General features: G+C 52.1%; 1 protein-coding gene across 10 annotated transcripts in view; it reads right to left on the bottom strand.

Annotated features, from left to right (window-relative positions):
• The window catches only part of LRSAM1 (leucine rich repeat and sterile alpha motif containing 1), a 40,780-nt gene that overhangs the window by 4,929 nt on the left and 20,779 nt on the right, over positions 1 to 15,072 (bottom strand). For 6 of the 10 annotated variants that reach the window (XM_070251437.1, XM_001501598.5, XM_005605797.4 and 3 more), the window contains 9 exons: positions 14,485 to 14,529; positions 12,731 to 12,801; positions 9,379 to 9,478; positions 8,011 to 8,098; positions 6,858 to 6,932; positions 5,325 to 5,405; positions 3,663 to 3,758; positions 1,675 to 1,773; positions 509 to 640 (listed from right to left, as the gene is read on the bottom strand). In XM_070251437.1, coding sequence (XP_070107538.1) covers positions 509 to 640; positions 1,675 to 1,773; positions 3,663 to 3,758; positions 5,325 to 5,405; positions 6,858 to 6,932; positions 8,011 to 8,098; positions 9,379 to 9,478; positions 12,731 to 12,801; positions 14,485 to 14,529 — 787 coding nt within the window. The remainder of the gene's footprint in view (positions 1 to 508; positions 641 to 1,674; positions 1,774 to 3,662; positions 3,759 to 5,324; positions 5,406 to 6,857; positions 6,933 to 8,010; positions 8,099 to 9,378; positions 9,479 to 12,730; positions 12,802 to 14,484; positions 14,530 to 15,072) is intronic. The other 4 variants (XM_070251439.1, XM_023628928.2, XM_070251436.1 and 1 more) reach the window with 1 other exon arrangement.

Below are 15,072 nucleotides of genomic sequence, written 5' to 3'. Positions count from 1 at the left end.
AGACTGTCGGGTGGATTCAGTGAGTTAGGATACGAAAGTGCTCAGAAGGGTGCCTGGTGCTGGCAAATGTTACAAAGACGTTAGCTGTTATCATTATTAGTCCTGTCTGAAGAGTACGTGGCTCAGTGCAACGTCCCTGGGACATAACCAGGCCGGGGCAGTGCTGCCATTATGGTCTCTGTACAACTGTGGGGTAGGGGCTGGAGCAGACGACCTCCAAGGAACTGTCTGGGCTCTACCACGTGAAGATCCAATCTGACCTGGGATGCAGTGTGGGGTCAGTAGGGCCCACACGCCCGGCTTTTCTTAGCCAGTCGGCATGCAGGGCACGCCCAGGTGGTAGGGACACAAGGAGGGGGTGTGCTGGCCATCTAGAAGCACGGCGGCCCTGGGACATGTGACAGTGGCAGATCTCACCAAGAAGCGCATGAACAGCAAGTCAACCCTTGGCCAGGTTGGGCCAGCAGCCTTGCCCACCTCCCCCGAGGGGCTGCTGCTTCCTTCCCACCTTGGCCAGGTCCTCGGGGCTCATGCGGCCCAGCATGTCCAGCGAGATGCGGTGGTGGGCAAAGATGGGCAGGTAGTGCTCGGCCGACAGCTCCACCAGGAGGGCGGCCAGCGGGCGCTCCATGCCTTCTTCCTGCACGACAGGCCCACGAGGAAAGCCGAGTGCACCACGAACGGGAAGAGAAACAAGAAGCCATTATTTACAACAGCAACCGAAGGGTCTGAATATACATAACATAATATAAAATGTATTCTTGGAATTTTCCCTACAAAAATGCATATGTAAGCACATAAAAATGCACAAAGAAGTTCACTCCCACTCTCCCTGTACACTCGGAAATGATAAGCAACTGAAGTCCCCGTAAAGAGGGACTGTTTCAATCATGAGGGTTCGTCCACATACAAAACGCTACGCAGCCGTCTGGAAACACACAGGAGATCTATACGCATGGACCCGGGGAACTGCCCACAACCACTGTTAAGAGAAAAAAGGAAGCTGCCAAAATAGTATGTATAGTTGGGGCTGGCCCGGTGGCTTTGTGGTTAAGTTCGCATACTCCACTTCGGTGGCCTGGGGTTCGCAGGTTCAGATCCTGGGCGTGGAGCTACACACTGATCATCAAGCCATGCTGTGGTGGTGTCCCACATACAAAATAGAGTAAGATTAGCACAGATGTTAGCTCAGCAACAATCTTCCTCAAGCAAAAAGAGGAATATTGGCAACAAATGTTAGCTCAGGGCCAATCTTCCTCATAAAAAAACAAAATAGTATACATAGAAAGACTATTTTTACACTAAAAAAAAAAAAAAGTGTGTGGGGAGGCGGGTAGGGACCCCATCTGTCCTGTCCACGGCAGGGCTTGGTGACAGTTACTGTCGCCCACCTCGCTGGGTGCCCAGCAGGCTCGACCCCACTGTGTGCTCACAGGTCTCCAGTCCACACAGCAGTGACCAGCAGCTGTCTTCCCCTCACCAGAATGAACGCCCCCTCTCTCATTTCTGTCCCTGCCAGGACCTAGCACAGGACATGGTACACTAGGGTCACCAGAGATATGAATGGAATCAACCCAGAAAGGTCAAGGAGCAGGGCCTCGCTGAGGCACGAGAGGGCCCTCTGGAAGGAGGACCTCCTGGCTCCCCAGTGGGGCTGGGCCCCCCAGTCCTCACCTGCAGCTTCAAGGACAAGGGTTTCTGGTTCAAGAGCCGTTGATACTGTATCAGCCAGTAATTTTCCTGCTTGGTTTCACTTTTGGCTTCTAACTCCATCTGCCAAGAACGAAGCAGACACTGTTAGCTACTAACCAGTAAATAAAACTGATAATGACAGTGACGATTGTGACTACCTTGATCTGAGCATGTGGATGGCACATGGTATTTTACAAAGAACTTCCCTACCCGCTCTTATCTCACTGTTTAAACCACCGACATGGGAAAGGCTGGGAGCATCCCCATCCCCAATTTACTGCTGGGAAGGACCTGTGGGGGTACCTGGGCACAGGCTGCTGACACCTGCCCCTCACTCCATGCACCACCGCTCAGGAGGGACACCTGCTCATGTGCTCGTGGGCAGAGCAGAGCACCAGACAGCCGTCTCCTTCTCCCACAGAGCTCAGGCTTGTGCCCTGGGCGCCAGGCAGGGAGGGCAAGAGGATTCTAAGGACGGCTTCAGCTTCTGGAGGGGGCTTCACTGTTCTGCCAAGGCCGGAGTCATAAACACGCTGGTGAAACTGACTGCTCCAGCCCATCACTCGGCAATGTTCCCTGAGCACTGCTCTGGGCCAGGCACGTTCTAGGTGCGGGACAGAGCAGTGGACTCATGACGCCACCACCAACACAGCAGCAGCAGCAGCTACCATTTGCAGAGTGCCGTGGGCTGGACTCTGCCGTACACTGACAGATGCCAGTTTACTTAATTCTCACAACTCTGAGAAGTAGGTTTGACTTCACAGGGGAGGAAAGTGAGGTGCAGACTAACGGGTATCCTGCCCAGTTAGAAGGGCTCGGTGTCAGGGCCAGGACGCAGACCCATCTGTCTTGCTCTGGAGCCCGTACTCTGAACAACCAGCCGGCCATCCAGGACTGCGGCCGCACGCCGGGGCCAGAGGGGATGCAGGGAGCAGGACTTCACACTGGCATCTCCCCAGTCCCTTGGGGGCCTGACTGCCCCTGGTGGTCCCCTCCTCTGGCCTTGGCCCTCCCGGGGCTGTGGACACACCTCTCGTGTGGCGCCCAGGACCTGAGGCTGTTCCACTGTGGTGGGGATTCCTCCCCAGACGGGGAGCGCCCCACACCTTATTACAACGTGCAGGCAACGGCAGGAAGGCACTGTGAGGACCGGGCGGCTTCTGACCGGCACCCACACACCATTTGGGCTTTTGTGGGGCTCTGGAAGAAGCCAGTCTCACTCTTCTCCGTACCCCACACATAGCCCGGCCCTCAGTGGAACTCAGAGGACATCTGGTGCAATAACGGTGACATGGGAGCCATTTGGTCCTTTCATCCCAGCTGGTGGGCCTGGCCTTACCACTCAGGCACACCCAGGGCCTGGAAGAAATGACCCCAACCTGCCCCTCTAAATGTGACTCTGCCACCCTGATAACGTGTCAGAAGTCAAACCCATTTGGGTGCGAGGGACATTCAGGAAACTCCTGTCAAAGGCTTATTAAATGGCTGGCCCTAGACGCAGAGAGTCCTCTCCTGGGCACTGCCCTGAGTAAATTCTCGTGGCTGTTCTCAATACTTAGTACAAAGATGGTCAGAGGGCACTGTCCACACAAGTAAAGAACCGGAAGTAGTCTACATGCTCAACAGTGGCTAAAGGATGGCCCATCCACATGCAGCCATGAAAAGAACGCAGGGGACATTCTAATGACATGAAAAGAACAGATGAGAAGGAGCTGGTTATAATGGAGTACGCACTGTTTTTTGTCTAAAGGCACATCCGTGCTTAGCTATAAATGTGCATCACCATGTTTGGAGAACATACAAAATGCTAGCAACAGATAACTCTCGGAAGTGAGATTCTTTTCCTTTGTCCTTTCCATTTCTTTTTTCGTGAACAACTGTCACTTGAATAATAAAGGGTTTCTGAGAACGGTAGTGTGTTTAGAGAAAGCAAGCCCACACATCACGCTGAAGGCAGACGCCAAACGCACCAGGATTTCGCGCAGCTCCTCCTCTCGCTGTGTCTTCTCTTTGAGCAGCTGCTGGAGCAGGTTGCTGAGGGCCCAGCGCTGCTCCGAGATCATCTCCTACAACACAAGGCCGCAGCCAGTGCCGCTGGAAGCTCACGGCACCCGGTGCCAGAAGCCCCCACGGCTCAGTGGCAGGACCCTCCCTCAGTTCTCACCATGGTGGGCCCGACTCAACTCAAGCCTCTGCGCCCGGTCTCGGGCTGAGTTGGGGGACAGAATTGAAGGGCCCTCTGCCTGGGCACCCCCCTGCACCTTCTCCCAAGCCTGCACCTGCCTTCCCCAGGGGTTTGCGCCAGGCATGGGATCTAGCGACTGATGATGGTGGAGCACTAAGAAACACCAAACAAAGGAAATGACAAGTCACTGGTGTTTGACTTCGTCTCATGACCACAGAGCGTGTGGGCAGACGCAAACGGCAGGGCGGGCTGGTGAGTGGCCCCACACCAGTCTGGAAGGCTCCACACAGATGGAGGCACATGCAAACTGGGTTTGTGTTCCACTCCTCTCTGACTCTGGGAAAGCCCATTGGGTGGGAGCCCCTCAAGCTCTACTGGGCAGGAGATGAGGGCAGCGCCAAGCTCAGTGCTTGCATCTTCTCTGAGAGCTACCCCAACTCCTCTTCTCTGAAGACCATTTCCAGGCTCTCAAAGGGCTTTCCATTTGCCAGCTCACCCTTCTCTGATGGCCCTATGACACAGGCTGGGCCTGCAAGATTACTTCCATTTTATGGAGGGGAGAAATGGAGGCCCAGGGAGGGGAAGTGACCTGGCTAAGGTCACACAGCACAGCCATGGCAGAACTGAGACGAGGACACCAGACCCCAACATTCTTCCACTACATTGAGAAGCGCATGAGACAACTAAAGACTTCTCCACTGAGAACAGACACAGGGACAGTGACAGACAGAAGGCTCTGCTCCAAAGCCTGGCATGGGGCACATGCCCCCACAGACCACTGACTCAGTCCTTTGGTGTACAACTGGGGAGACCGAGGTCCCGAGAAGGGAAGGGCTGCCACTCCTCCCCGACTTGCCCAGATCACACAGCAAGCCTGTGTGGGGACAAAACCCAGGGCCCAGACGTGCAGCCCAGAGGCTGTCTGCTGGCCCAGGCCTGCCGCCCCCACATCTCTGTGAGTGGGACACCCAGGCCGAGCTCACAGAGATGCTGCTGTCTGCGGGGAGGGATGCTAGCATCTGGGTCCTCTCCTCCACACATCCTTGGCACACTGAGAAAGCTCCTTCCCCAGAGGATGTTTGCCCGAGTCGAACTAGCACCCCAAAAGCATGGCTTAAAGAGACAGGGACCTCAGCAGCGATCCTGCCCCAAAACAAAGAAAATGCAGATGGAGATGTTGCCTGGGTTAGCCTTGGCAATGAAACCCTCCTTCCTCTGACCCTCCTGCCTCACAACAGGCTGACCCCACCGCTAACCTTGGCCTGCACTGGGCTTGGCCCCCAGGCTGTGCTCCCATCAGCCTTCTGGGGTCAGGGCACCCTCCAGAGTCACAGCCACAGAGGACACCTGCCCTGTCAGCTGGAAAGCAGCTGCCGAAAGGCGGTGGGGCAGCAGGGGGCTTTCATGGGGAGGGGCAGGGGCAGGCCAGGCCAGCAGCCCTACATACCTGGAGTGCCTCTGTGTCCAGAGATTTCCTCTTTAACTCCAGCTGTGTCAGCTGCAATAACTCAGTTTCTATTAACTTAATCTAAACAGAAGACGAGACAGGGTTTTTTTTATTCACACCAACCATGGTTCAATTCTGTGCTGCTGCTCTCTCATGGCCAAGTGGGGTGTGGCCTTTCTTGGGGGGGCTCTGGAATGGAGGGACCTCGTGCCTGGGGACCCTCATCAGCAGGGCTTTACAAAGAATTATTTCGTGGCGCTGGGCGCTCTGGGGGCATGCGTGTCCTGGTCAGTACTATCAATCAAGAGCCAAGCACAGGGCCTGTCCCTGAGTGGGAGGTGGAGAAAAGTCTGTGGGATGAAGAAGGGGCTTTCCTTCAAGGTTCAGGCCAGACTAAGGAACAGACACAGAATCCTCACTGAGCCTCTCACTGGTCCAATTCTCTTGCCTCCTCTAAACAGCTGCTGCAGAGGGTAATGGAAGTGACTGATCAACAATAATAGTAGTAGCTGATATTTACTGAAGCATTCTGTGTACTAGGCTGGTGCTGTGCACTTCATATGCATTATTTCATCAGTTCTCCTCTGGCTACTGGAAGGTATTATTGCTTCCATTTTACAAAGAAACCGAGGCTCAGAGAGGTTAAGTAACTTGTTCAAGAACACAGAGCAGGTGAGTGAACCCTTTCCCTGGGATGTCCCCAAGCATCCAAGAGGAATAGCTGGCCTGGTGGGTGAAAAGCACCCACAAGTGAGAATGTCTGGGGTCACCGTTCACCCTCAGGGTGTGACTGGGGGCTGTTAGCCCTGGAGGTCAGATCCCAAAGCTAGGGACTTCTATACCCTGTGCCTATGTCCCTATGACCCTTGTCCCTAAGTTCCTATGACCCCACCAACCCCTGGTCAGAGGAATGAGCTTCATGTCTGGCAATGTGGAATTGAAATTAAAGAGGGAAATTAAAAGGTAAGTTGGTTTTGGCCAAAAAAGAAAATAAAAGAATAGAAAAGAAAAAAATCATGCAAAATGTGAAATTCAAAGTGTGCTGAACACGATGCGGTGAGCGTCCCCACAGCCTGAAAGCTCCCCCAGCCCCTGGCCCACCGACCCGCCTCCCCTGGCAAAGCCCAGTGAGTCCCACAGCCCCGCGGCCAGAGCACGGCCCCTCCTGCAGGCCCAGGCCGAGGTCGCCCTGACATCAGGACCTCCCGCCCACTCAGGGGCGCCCAGTCTGTTCCAGCTCCTCAGGCTGAGCTGATGGGAGCGCTGGGGTTGGAGCCGCTGCTTTCCTAGCGCAGGAGGCCTGCCTGCGGCCGGTCGGCTTGGAGGCTGCCCCTGCAGCCTTTCCCCTCGGCCCTAGCACTGCGGGACATGGGGCTGTCCCAACGCCCCCGCCCTGGGTTCCGGGAGAAGGAGGAGGTTCCGAGGGCAGAGCTCATGCTGAGCGGGCCAGCGAGGAGCCAGGACTCCACCTGTCAGCCACCTCTGCGCTCCGCGGTGGACAGGACGGCCGGGGCCGAGAGCCCCAGCACTCACCTGGCTCCTGAGGCGCTGCAGCATCAGGTCCTTCTTCGCCTGGAGAGCCTCGAAGGCTGCCTTCTGCATGGCGCTCTGCAGGAGAGGCCCAGAGGTCACAGTGCGCAGGGGCCGGGGAGCAACAAAGTCTGCGTCAGAAACCCCTTCGTGTGTGACTTTTCTATTTCTTAGAGAGAAATTAACTTTTCAGCTCACTTCTGTTTCTAAAACACCATTTATCGAGACTCTACTAGTGCTGACCCTATGCTCAGTCCCTTCCCACAGGGTACACTGAATTTCCACACCCGCCGACCATGTGGGTGCTTTTACTGCCCCATCACAGATGAGCAAAGCGAGGTTCAGAGAAGTGAGCTGGCAGGCGCTAGGAGCAACCAAGTCCGTCAAGTGCTGAGCCTTGCACCTCAACCACGAGGCCAGACGCCCTCTCTAAGAAGTGGACTGTTTTCCTCGCACAGTCCCGAAAGTACTAAGTTATGCTGTTTTGGAAGAATAGAGACATTAGAGAAAGGCAGGGGGGAATGAAGGGCCAAGCAGTGCTAGAAGGACATCACAAAGGAAGAAAGAAGGGAGGTGACGTGAGGGTCAAGCAGCGAGAAAGCTGAGACGGAACAATAAGGACAAAGGACAGGAGGAAGTCATGAGGGTCCTTCCTCATCTCATCCACTGGGTGGCGCTACCGATTACCTGCCGTGTGCCAGTTAAGATGGAGGAAGGGCAGACAGGTGTGGGGGTGAGACGTGAGGAGAGAGGTCTAAGATCCCGTGACCCTCTTGTGGGCTCACTCCATGGTGTGATCACCATCCCCCCGTCACCCCTTAAATCCCTATGATGGAGCCCCCAGCATGGGGAGTGGACGCCCGCCAGGGAAGGGGTGCTTCTCCTTACAATGGAGAACCCCCCCCCCCCAAGCATGAGAAGCGGGTGCCCGCCAGGGAAGGGGTGCTCCTCTTGATTTCAGTGAGCAGAAAACACCCACCCAAAGGCCTCTCCCGGCCCCTCTCGCCCTGCAGGTTTGTGTGTTTCTAAATCCACTAAGCATCTTTGGTCATACAAGCTAAGTAAGGCGGGGCTTCGTGGAGCATTCTGACGCTCCGCCCTGGGCTCCCTGCGCCCCTCCTGAGCCCCTGCCCTCACGCCCTGGCCAAGGGCTCACCTCCTGCAGGATCTGGCTGATGGCTTTGTTCTGATCCATCTGCTGCCACGACAGAATCTGTTGGAACCGCTCGTCCATTTCGGCCATGCTGCCAGAAAGACAGCAAATTCACTCACTCTCTGAACATTCCCTGAGTGCCCACTATGTGCCAGGCGCCTTGGAGGAGTCAACACAAACCATTTATTCACTCAACAGTCCTTAGGGCTTAGGACACACAGACTGTCACCTTCCTTCCAGGGCCAGGGGATTCAGACCCTCTGTGTCCACATGCAGGCCCGGGCACGGCCCCCAGCAGGCTCTCAGGCCCCCAGAACAAGCCTAGTGATTTTGGCACAAAGCTCCTCACCTCCCATGGCTGTACTTTGGTACAGTCTTGGTTTTGAGTCTGTTTCCTCATTACAGCTGTTATTTATCGGATCCATACGTGGCATTACTCTCATTAACGCATATTAAGACCTCCAACGACTCCAGGGGGAGGGCCTGTGACTTATGTGCACAGAGGGAACTAACTCACCCAAGACTTCACAGCCACTGACAGAAGTGGGACCTGAATCCAGGTCTGTCTGTCCCCAGCGCCTGTACTCCTGAGAACAATGTCATACCACTGGGAAAGGAGGGAGCAATGCCCACATCTGCGGGGACACAGGGGAGGCTGGCATGGTCCAGGTGCCAGAAGGGTGGCCGCTATGCCAGAGCCACCCGGATGGGAGGAGAAACACAAGGGCAGCCAGGGCTGCTGGCCCGTCCCTGTCTGGGGCTTCAGAGCACTGACTGAGCTTTTCTCAACTGGCTCTGCCGGGCACCTGTGGCTCCTTCAACAGACAAACCCACGAGACCCAGAGTGGCCATCAGCACGAAAGCAGCTCCATCAGCATCCCCCCCAGCACAGCCCACTCCCAACCTGTGCGGACCCTCAGAGACGGACGACTGCCCTGCAGTCAAGAGCACCCCCCACCCCACTTGGCCTGGGTTTCAATCCTGGCTCTGCCACCAGCTAGTTGTGTTTCCTTGGGTGTGTCACATAGTCCTTCTGAGCCTGAGCTGCGTTTGTAAGTTGGGGTGAACAACAACATAGTCCCTCATAGATTCCATAAGCTAATGCACATCCCTTAGCCGAGTGCCTGGCACGTGGGCAGTGCACAAGAAGTAGTAGTGATTATTGTCACTGCATCATGGCCCAAGACAGCATCACAAGGTCCAGCTAGAAAAGTCACGAAGACCAGTCGCCATTTGCCCCAGATACCATGGTGGAGGCTGGGGCGGCCTGGGGCAGGGCATCCCAGCACCCAGCTCTCCCCGCAGGGTCCTGGGCCCCGAGCCAGTTCCCCCAGCTCCCCCACTCGGGAAGCCTCCCTCTCCTTACCTTACCTGGAACAAGCCTGCTGGACCAAGCTCTGTCTCTGCGACTCGTAGGCCATCTGGATGAGCCGGTTCTTACAGCTCTCGGTCAGCATCTGCTGCATGGCGGCTGAGGAAACATGGGGGTGCGGCGCTGAGGAACGGGGGGCTGCTCCTGGGGTGGCCTCGTGGGGTTCGCCTGCTCACCCATGTGGTAGGTAACCTTAAATCTCTTTTTTTTAAACTACAGAAGTAACTTAAGCTTGAAAGGCTGACTAATTATAAAACGTTGAACAGCACACACAAAATCTTTTATGATCTTGTCACCCAGACTCAGAGACATTATTATATTTGATACATATTTTTCTAATTTTTATGCATGTTTACGAATTTTAAAAAATTAAAATGAGAGAATTGAAAGCGGGGATTTGCACAGGTATTTGCACACCCATGGTCAGAGCAGCATTATTCACAACAGCCAAAAGGTGGAAACAACCCTGGTGCCCACTGACAGCTGAATGGATAAACAAAATGTGGTCTATGCATACAACAGAATATTATTCAGCCTTAAAAAGGAAGGAAATTCTGATATAAGCTACCACACGGATGAACCTTGAGGACATGATGCTAGGTGAAAGAAGCTGGTCACAAAAAGACAAATACTGTGTGATTCCACTTATATGAGTGACTTAGAGCAGTCAGATTCACAGAGACAGAAAGTAGAGTCTGGTCCCACAGGGGCTGGGGCAGGCGGAAATGGAGAGCTGCCGTTTAATGCGTACAGGGTTCCAGTTTAGGAAGATGAAAAAGTTCTAGAGAAGGATGTTGGTGATGGCTGCACAACAATACGAATTGACAATAGGCCCCCCGTATCCGAGGTTTTGGTTTCCATGGTTTCAGTTCCCTGCAGTCAACCTTGGTCGGAAAATATTAAATAGAAAATTCCAGAAACAAGTAAGTCATAAGTTTTAAATTGTGCCTCATTCTAAGTCGTGCGCTGAAATCCTGAGCCATCGTACTCCGTACTGCCCAGGGTGTGGATCATCCCTTTATCAGACTGACTGCCACAGTCACAGGGCTGGTGCTCAAGTCACCCTTATTTTACTTAATAATCGCTCCAAGGTGCAAGAGCAGGGATGCTGGCAATTCAGAAATACCGAAGAGAAGATGTAAGTGCTTCCTTTAAGTGAAAAGATGAAAGTTCTCGACTTAATAAGAAAAGAAAAAAAAATCATATGTTGAGGTTGCTAGGGTCTATGGTAATTTTTATTATGGCATACTGTTATACTTGCCCTATTGTATTATTAGTTAGTGCTGTTAACTTCTTACTGTGCCTAATTTATAAATTAAACTTTATCATAGATACGTATGTATAAGAAAAAAAACAGTATACGTAGGGTTTGGTACTATCCATGGTTTCAGGCATCCACCGGGGGTCTTGGAATGTATCCCCCACAAAAAGGGGGGACTACTTTACTTAATACCAAAGAACTGTACAATTAAAAGTGGTTAGGGCCGGCCCCCACGGCTGAGTGATTAAGTTCAGTGTGCTCTGCTTTGGCAGCCTGGGTTCCATTCCCGGAAGTGGACCCCACTCCTTGGCAGCCACGCTGTGGCGGTGACCCACATACAAAATAGAGGAAGACTGCCACAGACGTCAGCTCAGGGCGAATCTTCCTCAAGCAAAAAGAGGAAGATTGGCAACAGACATTAGCTTGGGCCAATCTTCCTCAGGGAGAAAAAAACAAAACTGTTTAAAATCAGGAAGTAGTCATAAAAAGTGAGAAGTGGTATGTTTAGTGTCATAACATTTTAATTATTTTTATTGTGATAAAATATATATAACATAAAACGTATCATGTCAACACAGTGGTGTGATGTTAATGGCTGCACAGAACTACAGTGCAGGGATTACCAAAGTTTATTTAGATAATCCTCTATTTGGGGGCATTTGGACTCTTTTTGCATTTATTTATTTGTGGTGAGGAAGATTGGCCCTGAGCTAACATCTGTTGCCAATCTTACTCTTTTTTTTTTCCCCCTTCCAAAAGCCCCAGGACATTTGTATATCCTAGTTGCACAGCCTTCTAGTTCTTCTGTGTGGGACGTTGCCTCAGCATGGCTTGACAACTGGTGCTAGGTCTGAGCCCAGGATCTGAACCAGAGAACTCTGGGCCGCCAAATCGGAGCAGGCAACCTTAACCACTACACCAGCGGGCCGGCCCACTTTTTGCAATTATTAAATGATACTTCAATAAACATCCTGGCTCAAACATCTTTGTGCAGATCTGATTATTTGATTATTTCCTAAGAATACTTTTAGAGGTGTGCAGTTTCAAGGCCATGAATAACGAGAGTTATCCTTTCCGCCCTCCAGAAAGACCTTGTGGATTCACACTCCCGTTGGCAGTGTACAGGCCAGTCTGACACCATATGCCCTCGACAACTCTAGGTTATTACCTTTTCTTGCCTTTTTTTAATTGAAACTTTTCAATTATAAACACAACACACCTTCATTGTTTAAAAGCTAAGCCATAGGGAAGTTTGAAAAGGTGAAAACAAAACTCCCCTGACATTGACCCCATTGCTAGTTAGTTAATTTGATAAACATCCTGCTGGAGATGCAAACACAAGTTTCCTTTTTGGTAAACGGTAGATAGCGGTGACCTTTAAAACAGGGACATCAGCGATATGACACTTCAGCAGCAGGTAGTGAGATGAAGGGTGCACGGGAAGTGCTCGGCACAGCGCCTGGTACTCAGGAAACCCTGACTAAGTGCGCAGATATCCACGCTGGTACCAGCTCTGAAGAGTGGGACGGTACAAAAAGAATCGTTCCTTATTTTAAATAACGAGGAACTGCCTCCTTGGCACATAGCTGGATGTTCTCAGGATCAGATGAGGCAGGGTGTCCCCTCACTAGTGTGGAGCCCCAAGATGGCGCCCGGAGGATGACAGGAAGGAGCGCTCCCAGAAACACAAGGGCCAGCCACAGCTCTTGATAACAGAGACCCTGACAGCCACGCTTGTGAAATGCTCACTTTGTGCCAGGCATTACCTCATCTGACCCTCATCACGACCCTGTGAGGCAAGTGATAATTGTTCTCCCCATTTTATAGATAAGAAACCTGAGGCTTGGAACAGTTAGGGACCAGGAACGCCCCTGAGGTCATATGGCTTGTTTCCGAGCGGGGGTTCTGAATCCGAGTCCAGCCTGGCCCCAGAGGCCATGCTCCATTACTGGACTTCACTGCGCCTCCCCAGGGGTGACACACAGCGCCCTTGTATGTGACCAGTAGAGAGAGGGCTGTCCACCCCTGCCCACCCCGCCAGTCAAGCTCTGTTCCCATGACCCCCCACCCCTCCCCACCCCAAGACTCACAGGCGATCTCACGTCGCCGCAGGTTCTCTGTCTCCTCCTGCGTTATGGACATCAACTGTTCCATTCTTATTCTAGGAAAAAAATTCAACCGTTTATTCAGCAAAGGCAACATTTCCAAGAGAGAATCCCATCAGATGAACACCACCCCCTTCAGGAAGTCCTCCTTGATGTGCAACCTAGCCATGTTCTCCGAATGTCCACTGCACCATGTGCCTGCACTGGGGGCCTGGTGACCTTTGGCCTCGTAGATAAGAGTTTCTTGCATAAAAAGATGAGCATTCACTTAGAAAAACGGGCAAAGGATGCAAACAGCCAATTCATGGATGCTTAAATACAAGTGACCAATAAATATAGGGAGAGAGTCTTAACGTCACTGATAACTACAGAAAGTAAAATCTTCTTTTCCCTTATCAGGCTGGTTGAGATTGAGAAAACTGAGAACCATGGTGCTGGCAGTGAAGGTGGAGAAGTGGGCACTTTCAGATACTGTCGAGAGAGTGTAAACTGGCAAAATGTTTTTTGGAAGGTAATCTGGCAATACCCATCAAAATGCCCTTTGAATATTTCCTTCAAAAATATTTACATGAGTGCATCAGGGTATATCTAGAAGATGTTCCCGCTACCATTGTTTGTAACGATGAAACACCAGAACCCCACTTATATGTCCATGAACAGAGGGCTAATTAAAAAAACTATGATATAATCATATAGTGGAATACCCTACAGCTATTACAAATAATCAGGGTTTTGTAATGGCAATATATCCATGATAAAATAAGTGAAAATAGAAAAGGTAATTGCATGTATGCGTGTGCATTTTTTTCTCATACCACACTGGCAGCAGTGGCTGCGAGGGGACAACATCCTTTACCGCCCCGCAGGGTTTAACTTTGTCAGAAGCGGCATATATTGTCTAAGCGCTCCTGCTTCCAGCCCAGGGCCCAGGCTCAAGGGAAGGCGGTATCTGATGCACCCCTGGACCCCAGGCCCAGCGCAGACAGGGTGCTCAGTGTGCAGAAGAAAGGACGCCACCGGCCACAACTCAGCTCGGCCCTGACCGCCCCCCAGCTATGGCAGCACCACAGCTGAAGCGGGTGAGGTGGTGGGGCTCCCCTGCAACCCCTTGGGAGAGCCCTGCAGGAGGCCTTCCAGGCAGCCAGGGCCCCCGTGGTGGGGGACAGCAGCAGAGTCCACGCTGCTATTTTGGGATGCCAGAGACTCAGGAGGGCTTCCCATTAACACCTCGGGGAGGGCGGGGCTGGGGTCCCACCCATCATCCCTTCTAATTACTAAGTGGTGTGCCTCAATGCGGTAAACATGTAGAGTTTGAGAAACGATATACTATATATTCTGCTTTAATTGTAGCCACTACTTTTCCACTTAGCAATATATTCTAAGTATTTTCCCTTAATAAGGAATATTCTTCTATAAGACATTTAATCCCTACAGATTATCCCTTTGCACACAATCCATGTAACCAAATTCTTTTTTTCCCCCAGAAACGTGGATTTTTTTCTAATTTTTTATACTAGGAATATAGTTGGACATTACACATACGTTCTTACGTCTCTGAATTTTTCTCAGGAGTGTAAATGTGTTTTAAAAAACTTGAAGGCAGTGATTCTTTTTAATTCAAAGCCTTAGGAAAACTTTCTGGTATAATCCTTGGGAATCACAAGATCTTCTCTCCCCAAAGCAACCCCCCCTCCCGGAAGGAAGGCACTGTCCAGAAGGTGCTAGAACAGAAGACTTACCTTTCATTCTCCAGTGACTTTAGAATCTCGGAACTTTTCTTTTGCCTGTGGAGAAAACCATGAAAGGTCCCTGCGGTCATCCCTAGCAGGGCTGTTTCCAACAGGACCGCTCGCCCTTCACAGCGCTGGCTGTGCAGAGGCAGCTTAGTAGCCAAGCTGGGAGTGTCTGAGCTCCGCCACTTAGGGGCTCTGTGTTCTCAGGCCAGTTACTCAACCACGCCAAGTCCCAGTTCCTCATCTGTGAAACAGGCCTAATAATAATAAAAAAACCTTCACGGAGTATTTGTAAAGAGTGAGAAAATATGCATAAAGTGCTTGGCACGTGAGAAGCACCCAACAGATGGCAGCTTTCCTGGCGGCCCTGGTGGGGAGAGCATGCTGTCCACAGGGGGCCTGCCGACTCACTCAGGCCTGTGTAACTGCTGGACGATGGAGGAGCCAGCCACGCAGAGGACAGAAAAAAGGAAGCCTGGAAGCAACTGGGGATACAGCTAAAGCTTGTTTCAGGAATCTTTCCACAAGGGAGCCCCTGATGAGCCTTCCTCAGGCTTCTTGAGACCTCTGTCTGGCCCCCTTTCTCCTAAGCCC

The sequence above is a fragment of the Equus caballus genome, chromosome 25 (genome assembly GCF_041296265.1).
Source record: "Equus caballus isolate H_3958 breed thoroughbred chromosome 25, TB-T2T, whole genome shotgun sequence".
NCBI lineage: Eukaryota > Metazoa > Chordata > Mammalia > Perissodactyla > Equidae > Equus > Equus caballus.
The sequence above is the reverse complement of the archived record's forward strand: the minus strand, read 5'-3'. Positions and strand labels throughout refer to the sequence as shown.